Here is a 15,998-nt window from a genome sequence, read left to right as displayed (position 1 = left end):
GGCTTAGTTTTGCAATTTACCTTTATTATCTGAATGGTTTTAGTCCTAGTTTCTTACTTCTAGCCAGATTTCGAAACAGTAGCTCATTGTCCTTGCTTGTTTTTGAACACTTAAATGATGTTAGCTTTGCTGGAATCCATTGATACTACAATCTGTTGAAGCACTATATTACAGCATGTGCTGTTTTCTGATTTTCTTATCTAAATATCAGTTGCCTAATGTATGGAGTTCATTTATAAATACCAGGAAGTTCCCTACATCAAGTAAATTAACATGCCGGGCCACATTCTCTGGCTTCATTAGCAACTCTTCATGCCAGGGCTGTGTTCATACAAGTGTGAAAACCAGAACGATCCTTCAAGGCTTTTCTCCTGGCCTGAATAATTTCTTCATCAGGGAAAAGGCTATACTCACTCTAATATTCCAGTCTTACCACCACGATCTATACATTTGGTATAACTCCATCTTACTTCCACCTTTTGGAAGAAACGAACCATTAATAGAGGGAAGAATACATCAAGGAGCCAGGCTAGACACCCAGATCAGGAGCGGTCTGAGCTATAGGTCATAGTAGATGGCTGAAGTTGGGGGCACAGGCTGGTGGCAGGAAGGAGATACAGAAAAAAATCATAAAATTTGACACCTTGTATGTCAGTAGAGTTCTATAGCAGGGGGACATGGTGATAGAGTGATCTATGGACCACAGTGATTTCTTACATTTAATTATTCAATAAATATTTATTACTTTCCCATTATTTATCTGCTGCCTGCCAGGAAATGAAGTGGGGAACAAAACAGACCAAGTCCCTACCCTCAGGAGATCTTTGCTTATCGTTATTGTAGACATAAATAAGTGACATGAAAATGTATATTTAAAAAAAAAAAAAAAACCTGCACACTTTTAAGCTGTCTCTACATGCCTGACACTGTGTAAGTGCTTTACACATACTGATTTAATCTTTACAAAACCCAAGTGGTGGGTGACTACTATTATCCCCATTTTCTAGATGAGGACAGTGACCTTTGTTGTAAGACCACGTATGAATAAGCCTCCTCAGAGAGCTGCAGTTATGCCTTTCACTGTGTTTCAATATAGCTGGTGATATTTTGGTGCAACGAATTTTAAAATAAAATTTGTGCATTCTGTTTTTCACTCAAAATAAATGAATGATGCAAACTATGAAAACAGGTGTCTACAATCTGTAAAACAGAACACTATAGTCCCTATAGGACAGCTGTTGAGATCAAGCCAAAGCACCACTGGGTCTCTGCTAAAAGAGTAAGTTGGTACAGCTGTCTAATTCTTTTCATGAAATGGATGGGGCTGATCAGAAATTAGAGCCACAGGGTGGACAATGAAACTCGTCCACAACGGAATGAATATCTCATTCACCCAGGTTTGACTTTAAAATTATATCAGCCATGAAAATTATTTCACTGTCTTCTGTCGTGAGTAATCAGGCTATATTTAATTTTAATCATTAAAATGTAAAAATAATAAAAGCCACCAAAATAGTCTATGGTCAATTTTCTGATAAAGCAAATTTGTTTTTTTCTCCATTTGTGATTTAAATGGGCTCCAGAAAGTTTTTTGGGACTAAGTGTTAATTAAAAATATGGAAATGGATTTAAAGTACATTACAGCACATAGTGGAAGAATAATCACAAGAGATTTGTTCACACACCCATACTCATTTCTCAATGTGTTTTTTAACTGTCTAGGTTATTGGTTGCTTTTCTGCATGTGCCTGTTCCTAGAAAAAAAAACTGTGATTCCAAAGAAAACAGTAATTACAATTACAACAAATGAGACAAAATGCTGTTTGAGTGGGAACATGCAGTTTTAGTCACCAACAGCAAACTGGTGCTCCTGTGCATTCCTGCTTACACAAATGAATTAAGCATGTTCTCAAATTTGTTTTTAAACTGAATGCCTTTTACATCTTGCCATCTCAAAAAAAAATTACAACCTCCATGTCTTATTTTTGTTGAGTTAATTTTGAATTATGCACAGTAGGGCTGTGGGGAACTGGTAAATAAATTCTTCCTGAAATTCCCTGACCATTTATGGTCAGATCCCTAGTGTGCATATATCATTTCACTTTCCTGATCCTATATTTTTTCACTTGTAAACCAGAGAGAAACATTATTGGGACTCCATAAAAAAACAAGCAAACAAGCAAACAGTGGGGTTCACTTGCTGCCGAGGATTAGGTGCATGGATTTTGACGTTAAATAGATCTGAGTTCAAGTTCTGCCAGAATTTGCCATTCTCTAGTTAGTTGCGTGATCTTGGCTGAGCCCAAACTCTTGAGCTTTAGGTTCTTCATCCAAATGAGGTCTATAAAACCTCTCTTCACAAGGCAGTATGAATCGAAGGACCTAATATTTATAATGTGCTTTCTAACTAGCTCAATGCCAAGCTCAGAGTAGATTCTCAATAAATGAGAGTTTCTTTTCTTCATCAGCAGTGTTCATTTTCCTGGATGGTGAGCAGCACTGCCACAACTCCAACGGGTACCATTCATATTTGTTTTGGGGGCTGGGGATGACGGTGGATGGTCAATGGAGAGCAATGTGAATCATGGACCCCGGAGGTGGGCAACTCAGAAAATCTAGGCATTTTCTGATGTTAATATTACTTCCATTAGAAGCTGTGTAGGGAGAAAGTGGTATCTCTAAGGAATTCTCTGGAATTTTAAACTATACTGTGTAAAACAATTCTTTGTCAATTTAAGCAATGCAGTCAAGTCAGTGAGAGGTGGTTTTGTTGTTTGGCATTATGGTAATTAAGCGAATACTCTAGGATTCATTCATAACTGAGAAATACAGGTATTGCCCTGATGCAACAATAAACCATTAGATTTGCTTCTCAAGTGGTACGATTTTTCATGTTAACCTTTTAAAATTGAATCACAGCAGATCAAACAAGTTGTCAGCCCTGAAAATTCTTAAATGAATCGTTACCCTAATGGAGTATTTAATACCTAATGAATGCTGCCTTTGTACAAAGACCTGAGCTAGGGTCCCAAGACAAATAACACGGTCTTTGCCCTCAAGTCGTTTCCACAAAGTGGTGGGAGATCAGGCCTGCATAGCTGTGACTCAAAGTACGTAGAACAAATAGTCTTCAAGGGGAACAAGCAAAATGCTCTAGCACAAGGGAGATCAAGGAAAACTTCACCAAGGTGAATGAGCTAGCCTGGAAGGGCAGATGTAATATTGATCAGCCAGGATGAGGAAGAAGTGCCCTCCCAGCAAAGAGGGCAGCATAGGCAAGACTCACAGCTGGGAAATCACCTCCATCCACCCTTGCTGGCTGACTGACTGACTTTCTCTTTTTCCATAGCAAATGTTTATAGAGCACCCACTGTGTTGTAGGCACTGTGCGTAGTGGGAAAGTAGTAATGCGGTATGGCTGGAGTTAAGATCTCTGAAGGCAAGATCTTGGCTCTGGAGGCTACCGGCGGGCACAGTTAAGAAAAATAAGGGGGCTGGTATGACACGCATCACAGAGGTGCCCCCCAACACTGATTTAATGTTAAAGCCAAGGGAGAGGGAACAACTGAAGACAACCTCAATGTTTTGAGTCCAGAAACCAAGAAGTTGGTGATGTCCTTGGGAGAGAAAGAAAATGAAAGAAGAACTGGTTTGCAGAAGATAATTAAGTAGAAATAAATGGACAAGCTGCAGCCTGTCTAAGACTCCATTAAGTACTGAGAGTGTCATCCAAATATTCTTCTACATCATGACAGAAAATACTGAATTTGAGGATCTGCACAGGCTGGCGACTTTGAGCCTTGTTTAAAATAGAGAAAAGCCCACTTGAAATTTAGTAATGTAGGAAATAGCATCTGTAACTGAACTAGAGAAGACCTAGCTTAACCCCCTGATTCTACAAATAAAGAAAACATGTTCCAGAGATACTCTCTACTGAGTGGCAGAGTCAATCCAGGACTCTGACTACACATTTAAGGGAGGAGAAGGGGAACCAGATTTCTAAAACATTCAAATCTGAAATACAGATACCACCTAAATTTTTCAGATTTGCCATGATTTCAATTTATTTTTAACAGATTATAGGTGAAAGGTGAAAGGGGTTTTTTTTTGTTTTGTTTTGTTTTGTTTTGCAGAAGTCTACTGCTGTGTGTCATTGTCCACAAAACCAGTTTTGTAATTTCCAAGAATTCAGATTCCATGAAAAGCCTCAGAAACCTAGAGGACCTAGAGCTGTTCCTGGGAAGGAAAGACAAGACTCTTTTTAAGTTATAGAAATAATGACACCCCCATGTATATAATAATGGGCTGCACGGCATAGAAGGAAGGACCTGGGTGCTTTCTGAAAGAGCCCAGTTTCCAGAACGCCAGGCACACAAGAGTAATCAACAGCAGTTTTCTCCCAAGCAAGAAAATCCTGCCCTGCTGATCAAAGAAGAATGACTACTGCACTTAAAGAACCAGTTAGTGGAGATTTTTTAAAAGGAGGGCTGGGGGAGGGATGGTGGAGGGAGTTAGGCTGAGGGGGAAATATTTATAACTGTGACATGTTTCCTTGTAATAATTTATGAGCCCACTGGAGAAAAAGGAAACACACAAACTATGAATAAAATATCCCGAATGTAAACATCATGCCTTCTGCGAATTTTCTTTATTTAAAAATTAAAGTTGAGGTTGACTAAAGTAAATGACTACATTTTCGTGGTCTCTTATTTCCTTGATGCTAAGGGTTACCAACTGATTTACAACTTCCTGTGTTGTTTTTTAATCTATATTTGTCAGCACATTTTTAATGTCAGATTACTTAAAATAGACATCTTGGGTCTAAGAGGTCAGGAATAATAATATTATGTTGACTTTTCTGAAGACTTCATAGCACTCTACAAACATTCTGGTTTAGCCTTAAAAAAAAAAAAAGCTTTTTATTTCTAAATGAAATTAATTTCAATATAGTTTTAAGAAATTTTTTGTTTGTTTTGGAGGGGTTTTTTGTTTTACTTTTTTTTTTTTTTAACTTCCAACGGATGATGACTTCAGGACCGAAGTGCAAGTCAATTGGTATGCTTTGAAGTTAAGTAAATTACATGGATAGCTTTATCCAAATAGTTTCAGCCTCCTCTTACTCAGGTAATTTAAGCTGTGAGAATAACAGGAAGTCCATGAAAAGAGAAAAACTAGAACCAAAAACTTAGGGTTCCTTCATTTATTGTAGTTTCTCTTCTAATCATTATGACTTACTGTCTCAGATTATTTTCTGCAAATTCCAGGTACTTGTTCAAAAAGAGTATTCTCAAATATAAAGCCCATGAACTAATTTCATCTTCATGGAACCTATCATAAGATATAATTAGAATGAAACATAAATAAGATCAATTTTTTAAATTTATATTTGAAAATTCAAAACCAGCTTCTCAAAGCAGCAAATATAATTGCATAACTGGTCTTTATCATGCTGACTAATTTACAGATCCTGATACTTAATTCTTGAAACAGGAGATAATTTAGAGTATTTCCTCAACTTTAAATATTAAAAACCATCAAGCTTTAAATAGAATGCCCGGATGAAGCTAAAACACATTTATCCATGATGAGAACTGTTTGAAATACTCTACACTGAGTTCAGGGATATCCCTTTCAGAGTGTAACTTAGTTAGCTAAACAAATACACTCTGAGTGGCTTTTTGTTAGTTATTTTCCAATTATTTATAATAGAACCAACCATACATTCCCTCTCTCACCCTAAGGAAGTTGCAAGATAAGGTCAATCTAAGAATCAAAAGTACAATGTTGAACTTAGCAGTTTGAAGAGGTCTGGTGTTCCAATTTTCACAAAAAGGACATTCTAAAAAATGTGTCCAATAGGCCCTAAGTCCTCACCTTTGATGACATCTGTTAAAGGAAATCTTTTGTGTGTGAACTCAGTTTGGACAACCACGGGCCACACTGGATGCTGAAAAACGAAAGGTGAAAAGAGTGATACATTGGATGGGGAAGGGTGAAGAGGCCATTTTTCTAATTTTGAAAGTTAGATGTAAACATCTCCTTTTCTAAATAGGTGGTTTGCCTTAGTCTCGATCATGTCACAGAACAACTAACTATGTTATGCTATCTAGGTCTCCAGAGAAAAATTATTTGGGTCCGAGGAACTCTTCAAACAAGGTGGCATTGAATACATATTTGGTAATTTAAAGGCTGTAACTATATGGAAACAGGGTGACAGCATGTTCTTATTAACAAACTCTTCTCCATTAGCTGGACTCTTGGGGCAATGTTAATTATTTCATACAGAAATACCATGGACTGATATTCTCAATATGGCTACTCTACTCTTTCTTCCAGTGCTAGCATTAGAAAGATGATCCTTTCAATAATAACAGTAATTATAAATAATAATAATAATACACCTTTGGGTTTAATAATACTTTCCCTTTGAAGAACTCCCAGAATTTTCATCCACATTATTTAATTTGTGCTTGAAACAATTCAATGAAGTAGCCAGGTAGCAATTATCATTATCCTACTCTTACAGATAAACAAACTGAGGCCTAGGGATTTTCTTGGCATCACACAATTAGGAACAGAGCCAAGTCTAAAGCCTATAATTCAGTGGTCTATCCTCCAGATTATTGCCATCTTTAGAAAATATCTGGGTATCTGAAGAACTGTTCAATCCCTCAGGAAATGTTTACACCAGAACCAGATCAAAACATCTTTTCCTTTTAAATTGCATTTACACTACAAGAAGGTACTTTTTTTTTTTTTCCCAAATTCATTAGAGAGGATTTTCTTGTCTGAGGTCATTAAGATAGGAGTACTCAGATTTCTTTTCGAATTGTAATGTTGGCCTTAAGCAGAACTACGCTTGGAAATACTAGAGATGTCTCAAATACTCTGGAATCAGTTTCTTTAGTTATTTCACTTTAAAAAAAATTTTTTTTTCAAGCCCAAGTTATAACAAAAGATCTAAATAAAAATGGGCACAAGGTGTTAACTCAAGTGTCCTAGCCGGGCTACAATTTGGTTTACTGTGGTCTTGCCACTTCATCTGGAATGGGGAGTCTTCATTTCCTGTCCTAACTTTTCGTGGGTCACTGGTCACTGTTGAGGTGATCAGCGTGTGGATCTGATGGTCTCAAAGCTCTGTTAAGTTATAGATGTTCAAACTGCCAGTGTGTTGTGGATAAAAATAGAAATTGCTATTAGATGTCTATTCATACCCTGCAGAAGCCTGGCAACATTTTGAACCTTTTCAAAATGTAAATACTGCATATTAAGCACAGGAAAGAAAATTAATGTGCTGCATTTGCAAATTTATTTCCAAGTCAAAAATGCAAAGGGGAGGAGGACTCTTGTAGCAGAATTGATATTCTACATTTATGGGGTATATTAAGAAGTTTGTAATGGCCTGAACACAAAAGAAAACACTTTAGAAATGGATTAATTGAAGTTTCTCTGATAATCTGAGCTTTTGAATTTCCTCTCTTTTGATTTTAAATTTATGGCCTCAGTATGACATTGCCAGAGTTTATTGCATTTTGCAGGTGGCACTCATATGTTGTTACTTTTTGTGTGGTATATTGTGGGCAATGGGTTACAATTTTTGTTAAAAATTTCCAGAACCACACATGTACCTCTTCATTAGACTTGCAAATGAGTAATGCCTTTTTTCAAGGGGAGAAAATAGTTAAAACATTACAGGAATTTTTTTGCCTTTTTTCCTTAGTATTGGGAAATGTTTGTAATAAAGTTTGCTTTTTGAAACTTTGACATTTTGTAGTAAGTTTTGATTTACATATGAAGTCATCATCTGACAATTTGAAACAAATGTCTTTTTAAAGCATACCAGTTTTTTGTACGTATTTCTATCGCTCCAAAAAGGTTTAACAGATTTATCTTGCTTTCTGCTGTTCAAAACAGTGGAGAGTTGTCATTTTAATGGCATTTTTAATATCTTGAATATTTTAATAATTGGATTTAATAATTTAGTAATTGCCACCTTGATCATGGATTTTATCAGTACAACCACTATCCACAAATCCACCCACACTTTTTTTCAAAGAAAAATAAAAAATAAGTAACAATAAACAAAAACATAAAAAAAAAAGATAACAAAAACAGTAAGCCAGACTTCGCACTATCATTAACACGAACACATAAAATAGAAAAAGAAAGCATGTAGTAACACAATTTTCAGATACAATTTTTATACTTCTCAGACACAATAAAATCTGGAGCAGATTCTAATTCCTATAAGCATTCTTTAAACCTACACTGACCCTGTACTTAGTTCCAGGAGGACTCAAAATTCCTATCACTTATTCCCATGATAGATGTCCATTTCATATTGAATATGTAAAATCTTAAAAGTATTCTAGTGATTTCATTTGGCTTGTAAAGTAAAGATCTTGGATTTTTTAAAACCTACATAATGTTTCAGTGATGAAATTTTGTACTTACGAGTATTAAATTATGCCAAAAAGCCATTTACTTGATATTCTTTAAATACCATAGCACAAGTCAACTAACTAAAGCTCAGATTGTAGACCATCTTAAATAACACTAATGCAGTGTGCACGTAATGAACAATATAGCTAACTTAAGTTAATTTTCATGTAACAGATAACATCTGGGGGAAATGTATCTTGGTAAGTTATGCAAAACTAATTTTCTAGCGACCACATCTGTAGATGTTATTTATTGTATGTTCACTTAACAGTCCATTATTCTGTTTAGAAATCTATTCTCTTCTTTATTAGAACTTTTAATGTACTCACCTTGGTTCAAATGGTCTGCTCATTATCAGAAAAAATATAAATGGCATTCACATGGAACAACATGATTGTTTTTATTATATCCATTTGTGTGCAAGCATTCAAAAATGGCAAGAGAAACACATTTATTGCTTTACATTCAAAGTAATATTTAGGGGGTATTTGAAAGTCAAGCAAAACCAATCATTTGGCCAAATGGATGTATGTGTATAATCAGAAACTCCTGATTTTTAATCTCAGCATTAGGCCTCAGGCAAGTCACTTAAAATCTTTTCCTTTGTTTCCTGCTCAGAAGATTATGGGTGCTATTCTCTTAGAGGAGAAGAAAGGGTGCTTGCTAAATCAGGGTACCAAATAGGAGCGTTTTTTTAATAAACATACTTGAGCCTTTTTCTGTTTTTATTTTCCTAGGTTTAAGAGGTAACATATTAGACTTTTGAGGAAAAAAATATGAGACAATTACAATGCTACAGGAATGTATAAAAATAGTTATAAAACTAGCTTTATTTAATTTGCCTCAACTATTCATAGACTTGAGGAAATTATAACGTTCTTTCAGAAAATCTAACTTAATAAAGCTGACCATGTCTTTCTGTTTTAAATAGATTTTATTACAGAACCAGTGATGTTGTAAAACATGAGGTTTTGTTAAAAAAAAATACAAAGGCCTAATTGTATTTTTTTAAGAAAGTATTGCATCAGACAGTTTCATTTAAACATATTTGCTAGCTCTCTGCTCTCACCACAATTATTGATTCTAATTTTCCTTAAACTTATTTTTTAAAAAGACTTCTTAATGGGAGAAAATCACTATGATGCTTCTGGCACTAGGTTTATTTCAAACTATATATTTGATAGTATGTCTTCTTATTAATGAGGTGACATTATATTTACCCCCATCTAAAACTGGGGCATTTCTTTCCTTTGTAGTATCTTAGTAACAAAGCCAAATGTAACTCTTTGTGAAAGAGAAAAATGTGGCTATGATTTGGTTCACTGATAGTATGCAAAACACTCTGAAGAAATTCTCACCACAAGTTTTTGTGCAGCAATTAAATCAAATGAATAGCTGTATGAGTTATGAGATATATTCATAAAAATCAAGCAAAAGAGGTTCTTGAGATAAACAGGAGTTCTACTCCACCAAAATAATTAATTAATTAATTAATTAATTAAATAAAAACGTAGGGCTGGAAGTGGCCCAAGTTCCCAAGTATGTGCCCGATACACACACACGCACACACACTGCCAAAGACCAGGAAAACTGGGTAATTGGCAAGTAGTTCAGATGAGCCTCGTAAAGAAATGTGGACCACAGAGGTGTGAGGGACGAAACTTGCCCACAAATGTGTCTCTTGCACTTATGTGTACCATCTGATGGAAGGAAAGGCATGAGGGGGGAGAAGGGATCTGTTACCACCAGGATGCAGAGGTGATCTGCTGAGAACTTCCATGAGAGGGTCAAAAAAATTTCGCAGAAAGTCCTAGCCTGTGTGTAGAAAAGCAGAGCTGCAAGACAGATTTGGCAAGAGCAGCAAAATAAAATTCTGCTTCAATAAAAGAAATATTTTACCTTGAAGGTTTGCTCATGCTTTCCTTTTCTGGGCATACAGTAAAAGCAGCAAACCCTACTGGGTTCCTTGCTCTCTGCTTTCCAATGGCTGACTCGCCACCACTTCCCCCAAATTCCCATTCCTCACCCTCTGTGAGCATGTGCACCACTCATTAAATGCTTCATCATCCACCCTTGTCTCTGGATTCCCATGTGCAGCTTATTTATTTTACTGATAATGTTGCAAAGAACACTAAATTATATTTAGCTGTTTCATTTTCCAAGCTTGGTAAAATAAAGAGCAATATAAGGTGTGGGAGGATGAAAAAAAGACACAAATAATTTTGTGGGAAGAAGAAAATGTTTGCATGTCTCATTTAGGGGAAAAGATGACTTGTGAACATGATGAAAGAAAAGGATTGTTGTATATTTTTTATGTTTCTATTAATGTTTCGTCAGTTTAAGAAAAATAATCTGGAATGATTTCACCTAACAGAATAGAGATTAAGTGATTAATAATAATCAATAATTTCCAAGTACAGCAACATGATGATATGGATACTGAAAACTGCACAGGCTGAGAAGTCAGCACAGCAGGTTTTAACTCCCAGCCTGGGCCCTCGGTGATGATTTGACCTTAAGTCAACCATTTAATCTCTTGGTTTCCAAATTGCCTTGACTATTAACTTCTATCTAACACTTCAGTCTTTCTCTAGATTTACTAAGCAGCAACTTTCTATAAAATCGAATTAAAGTTAAAAATATGAAATCAATATGAAATACATTGGGATGACCAAGCATTAGCTTAAGTTTTTAGGACATTCCCAAACCTATCTAAATAAAAAATATTACAAATATTCAATTATTAATATTCATAACGTTTCAATCATTTTGAAACATTACAACCTGTAAGTTATACATGATCACATGAAAGTTAACTTGAAATATTGTGGAGAAGAGGTTGGGTTATGGATAGTGGGGAGGGTATGTGCTATGGTGAGTGCTGTGAAGTGTGTAAGCCTGACGATTCACAGACCTGTACCCCTGGGGCAAATAATAGATTGCATGTTAATAAAAATAATTAATCAAAAATAACAATTAAAGAAAAGAAATATTGTGGAGAAGTTAGAAATGAATGGATGATGATTTCCAGTTTTTCCAGGTCCTGGAGGATAGTAATTAGCTGGTGATTTTATGCATTTCCAGACTTTTGTTTTTAAACATGTATGTTCATGGTTTGTCTTTGTCAGCACATGGTGGGTAGCTTCACCTCTAGGCCTCAAAAGCAAGCTCACTGTATAAACGAGAACATCAACGTACTGATATACAGTGAGGAGTTTAATAGGGCATGACGATCAAAGCACTGAGCTCGGCACTTCTTTATAGATCAATGGAGATGGGAAGTCAAATTACGATCAAAATGTTGAATTGTTAGAATCAGAATTTTAACAAAAGGAATTAAATGATTCAGATGTTTGCCATCATCAGTACATTCCTCTCTTTCTCACCTCCAAGACACCACTTAAGTTGACTTCTTTGACTCCTATTTCTTCATTTCCAGTTTTGACCTACCATTGCCCTCCCTCAGTTTTGCCCACTTGCTACACAATTCTGAAGTGCTCCTAGTGAGGTCTCGCCTTGCCCTCTGTGTTTTCGGTTGGTTTTGCAGATCTCCTCTCTGATTCATAGTGTACTGACTTTATGCATTAACCTTCAGAGCCTTTATTGTCCTCATCACCAAGTTCTCGGTGGTCACTTTGCCACTGCCCCCAAGAATGGCCACACTCTGCTGAGTAACGTTGATCACCATTAGGCTGTTGGTAAATATTTCAAGCGCCCAACCTCTGCCAGAACTGGAGAAGGTATACAAAAGATCTAAAGCATGGTCTCTAACTTCAGAGAGCTTGAAGGAAACAGGAGGGGACACTGATGCATAAAACAATTAAAGATCAAAAAAAAAAATTAAAGATCAAGGCAGTATAAAATGGAGTCCTAAGCCACATAGTATAGAAAGAGAATAAGACAGTGAGAAGAATAAAATGCTAATTATCAGATACAGAGATACAGAGAACAAAAAGCAACAGAGAACTAAGAGGGCAGTGGTGTCAAGAATTCAGAGGAGATAGCACTTAAAAAATAATAGACTTGGAACTATGTATAAACATATGCATACTCATGTAAAAATTTTATGTTACATTAATCATACATAATTATGTATTATATAATTTTAATTAGTTTAATTGATAATAGGTATATGATGTATGTTATGTAATATGTGCTATGTGTTATATATTATATATTCATTACAATATAGAGAGAGAGATGAATGAACTGGCCGAAATTGTGGTTAGTCACCAAAGGCTTTTTCATAATACAGTTCTTTTCTTCCCCTCCAGCAAGTGTTAGAGGTTGTCAAGCCTTCAGGTGGTCTCTTCCCAAATCCTCTAGAAGAAGGAATCTCATTTGATATTTATTCAACATTCATAGAGACACCCCCAAAACTGGATACAGAAATGAAGGTAGGCTTCCTTCTGTCTCTTAATTCACCTTGTTTCAGCATTATATTCTCTATGGGCAGGAGAAAAAAAAAAATGCTCTTCCATTGTCTTTCCTTCTGATTTTTCCCAGCTCAATATAAACATTTCTTTTAGGGTTGACTAGCTGGTGGGCCAGCTGAGAATGGCTCAACAATTTTAATCTCTCTACCTTCACTTTCCTCAAAGTAAGCACTGATTAGCAGCCCCATGACTTGATCTGTCCATGAGAAATGCAGGATAACATCCAATCAAAATCTTCTTCCAGATTGACATCGTTCCTTGTAGAAAAGCACCCAGGAGAGGACTGAGGGCACATATAAATCACTGAATGTTCCAGAAGTCACTTAAGTGTGCTTTCCTTTTAATATTCCAGGGATTGGATCAAGAACAAGGCCCTGAGGAATCTAAATCAGAAGCCAACACTTTCGCCGTGGATCCTTTAATGGGTTTCACCATCAAGGATATAAAAGCAGTGTTGGATCAAGTCACAGATGATATTGTAATTGGCTTTCAGGTACTCACCCTTGATAGTGTGCTCACTTACTTTATTATTACTGGTTAATTAGCCAGCCTGAGCTTTAATGTCTGTAAACACTACCCACACTCTGCCAGCAAGAGTGATCCTTAGGATGGAGGACTTCAATTTCACATCTCCACGTAATTCACAGTTGAGTCATCGGAGACTCAATAAGATCACAAAACAGATTCACCAACAACACCTAGTGGTGGGGTGTGTTGCCAGTTTCCAAAATCCCCCATCATCAGAATCCAAAAAGTCACACAGTAAAGACTCCATGCCTGTCACACTCTAAACATGGCTCATACAAGAGTAAACCAAGAACGAACGTGGAATTTCAACCACGGTTCTTAGGTAAGTCTTCTCACCAAATTTGTAAGAAGAGGCCTAAAAATCCTTGAACTCCCTGTCAGGTAGTTTGTTCATTTTTAAGTACCATTAGTAGCTAAGCCATGTTCACCAAAGGCTGCATGGAAATGGGGATGGGACAGCTATCCCGGTAGCTCACAGATCAATCAGTTTAACTTTATGTTTAATCTTTTTTTCCTGTCCAAACAAAACAAAAACCCATCTTTACCTGAACACAAAGATTTAACATCATTTTTCAGGCAAAATGGTTAAATAAGTGAATTGGATATCTTAAGAAGATTTATGATTTCTTGTAGAAATGACCATGAATCAATAGAACAACATACTACATGGTTAAAATATTAATGCATCTCAGGGAGGGATTTAATTGTTATCTGAACATGAGATGATATATGAAAAGCACATCATATTAACAACTAATTTAGAGAGAGCAAAAGATTGGCTTGGCATAAGCATACCTTGTTACTTGTCTAATCATCAAACGTTAATGCACTATTTACATGAACATTTAATGATTTGATACGAACAGAATCAGCCAAAGTCCTCAGCTTAATAAGGGGTGTTTAGTGTTTACCAGAAATAGTGGTAGAACACGTTTTACACAAAGCTTTATTGTTAACAATCCCATGAATGTAATAACTGGTTACTGTGTGGAAGGGCAGAGTGCAGTTGAATTAAACTGAGTTCAGAACATATCTCCTTTTTAGATTTGATAACATTTCATCTAAATATAGTTTATGTATAATCATGGCCCTGGGCTCCTTTGCCATCCTGCAGCTCTGAAATTATTGCTGAGGAACTACTAGACAGTAATAGAATTGTTTGCAGGCTCCCAAAATTGAAAACATCTTTACCAAGGCCATGTTCCATGTAGTGAGCAGTATATTTTTAACTGTTCATTGAATTTTTTTTTTTAACTGTTAGAGTTTGCAACACTTATACCACTACTCTATAACAGAAAGAATATGATTACTGTATGCGTGTGTTATTGTCTCTTTGGCCTGAAGCCAACCTTCCTGGCCCTGGAAGTTCATCAGCTGGTTCATCTAAATGCAATTAGGCATAGAAAGGACTTAGACCAGAGGTGGTGGGAGCAGATCTTTTAGGTGCCACAATCCTTTCCATTTTAAGTGGATTCATGGACATTAATCTGGGCCAAATTACTGCTGATTTTTCAGTAAAATGGCTTGGTGATATGGATTTATACAATGTCTCAAGATATAGCAAACCCTTTTATGTCTTTTCTCTCAACAGTCCTGGTAAACTACATGAGTAAGAGTCAGGCACTTCCCTGATAAGTAAATTGGAAAATGATAGACATGGAAAGACTAAATCATTTATCCAGCATTTCCAGAGTCAGAAACTGTTGAAAGGCCCCGAATGGGAGCTGTGACCTGGATTCTAGTTCTAATCCCAGTGTTATCCACAAAAACCACACAACCTCTAATATCACAACCAGACTACTTTGGACTTTAATACTCCAGTGGTGTGGCACAATTTCAGTGTTTACCCTTGTGTCTTGGTCAAGTCCCAAGTTTAATTACTCTCTGCCTACCTAAAATTTTTCCCCTGTTTTAGATAGGTAGGTTATTTTCCCCTTCTAAACCCTGACTTCCAATGTTGCTCGCTCTTAAAATTGCAACGGTCCTGTTCAAAGGTAGCCACATGTCAGTGGTCAGGGTAGGAACATGCTGACTGGCTGTAGGAACAGTTAATGAATTAATATTTGCAAGATGTTTTCAATTTTCCAATAGCTTTTTTTTCTCCTTTATTTAAGAGCGATGTTGTTATTATAATTTTTGGAGGAAACAGCAGTAGAGAATTCATGTTTTGAATCCAGTTTTTTTAAAGCTCCTTCTCCAGTGTGGTTTCAGGCATTTTCACTTTTTATAATTCAGAAATTTCAGAGAATGTAGTGTGAATCTTTAAATTTTTTATGTTAATCCACTTACTTTCCCATTGACGCACTTTATAGTTCTAGAGATTTATTAAGAATGAAGTTATCTTGGCCCTGAGATGTTAATTAAAATTATACTGAATAGAGCAAACATTTTAAGCTTATATAGTTTAGGTATTATAATTTTAAAGATACATTCAAAATGAAATTATTTTGGCCCTGAGTTGTATAATAAAAATTATACCCAATGGAACAAACTTTAATATATTTAAAGAATTACATTTCAGAGAAATATGAATACTAACACTAAATTCTTACATTAAATGTTGGCTGTTGGCCCTGTCCAAGCAACAGGGCA

The 15,998-nt window shown here is 36.0% G+C and overlaps 1 protein-coding gene across 2 annotated transcripts in view; it reads left to right on the top strand.

Annotated features, from left to right (window-relative positions):
- CABCOCO1 (ciliary associated calcium binding coiled-coil 1) overlaps positions 1–15,998 on the top strand; it is a 121,228-nt gene that overhangs the window by 97,905 nt on the left and 7,325 nt on the right. Inside the window, exons 6-7 of one of the 2 annotated variants that reach the window (XM_004765678.3) lie at positions 12,717–12,839; positions 13,231–13,371. In XM_004765678.3, the coding sequence (XP_004765735.1) occupies positions 12,717–12,839; positions 13,231–13,371 (264 nt within the window). Of the gene's footprint in view, positions 1–4,133; positions 4,637–12,716; positions 12,840–13,230; positions 13,372–15,998 lie in introns of those variants that run through there. The other variant, XM_045069879.1, reaches the window with a different exon arrangement.

Source organism: Mustela putorius, unplaced genomic scaffold, assembly GCF_011764305.1.
Source record: "Mustela putorius furo isolate JIRA1106 unplaced genomic scaffold, ASM1176430v1.1 tig00003949_pilon_pilon_pilon, whole genome shotgun sequence".
Lineage (NCBI taxonomy): Eukaryota > Metazoa > Chordata > Mammalia > Carnivora > Mustelidae > Mustela > Mustela putorius.
This window is presented reverse-complemented; position numbering and strand designations above follow the sequence as displayed.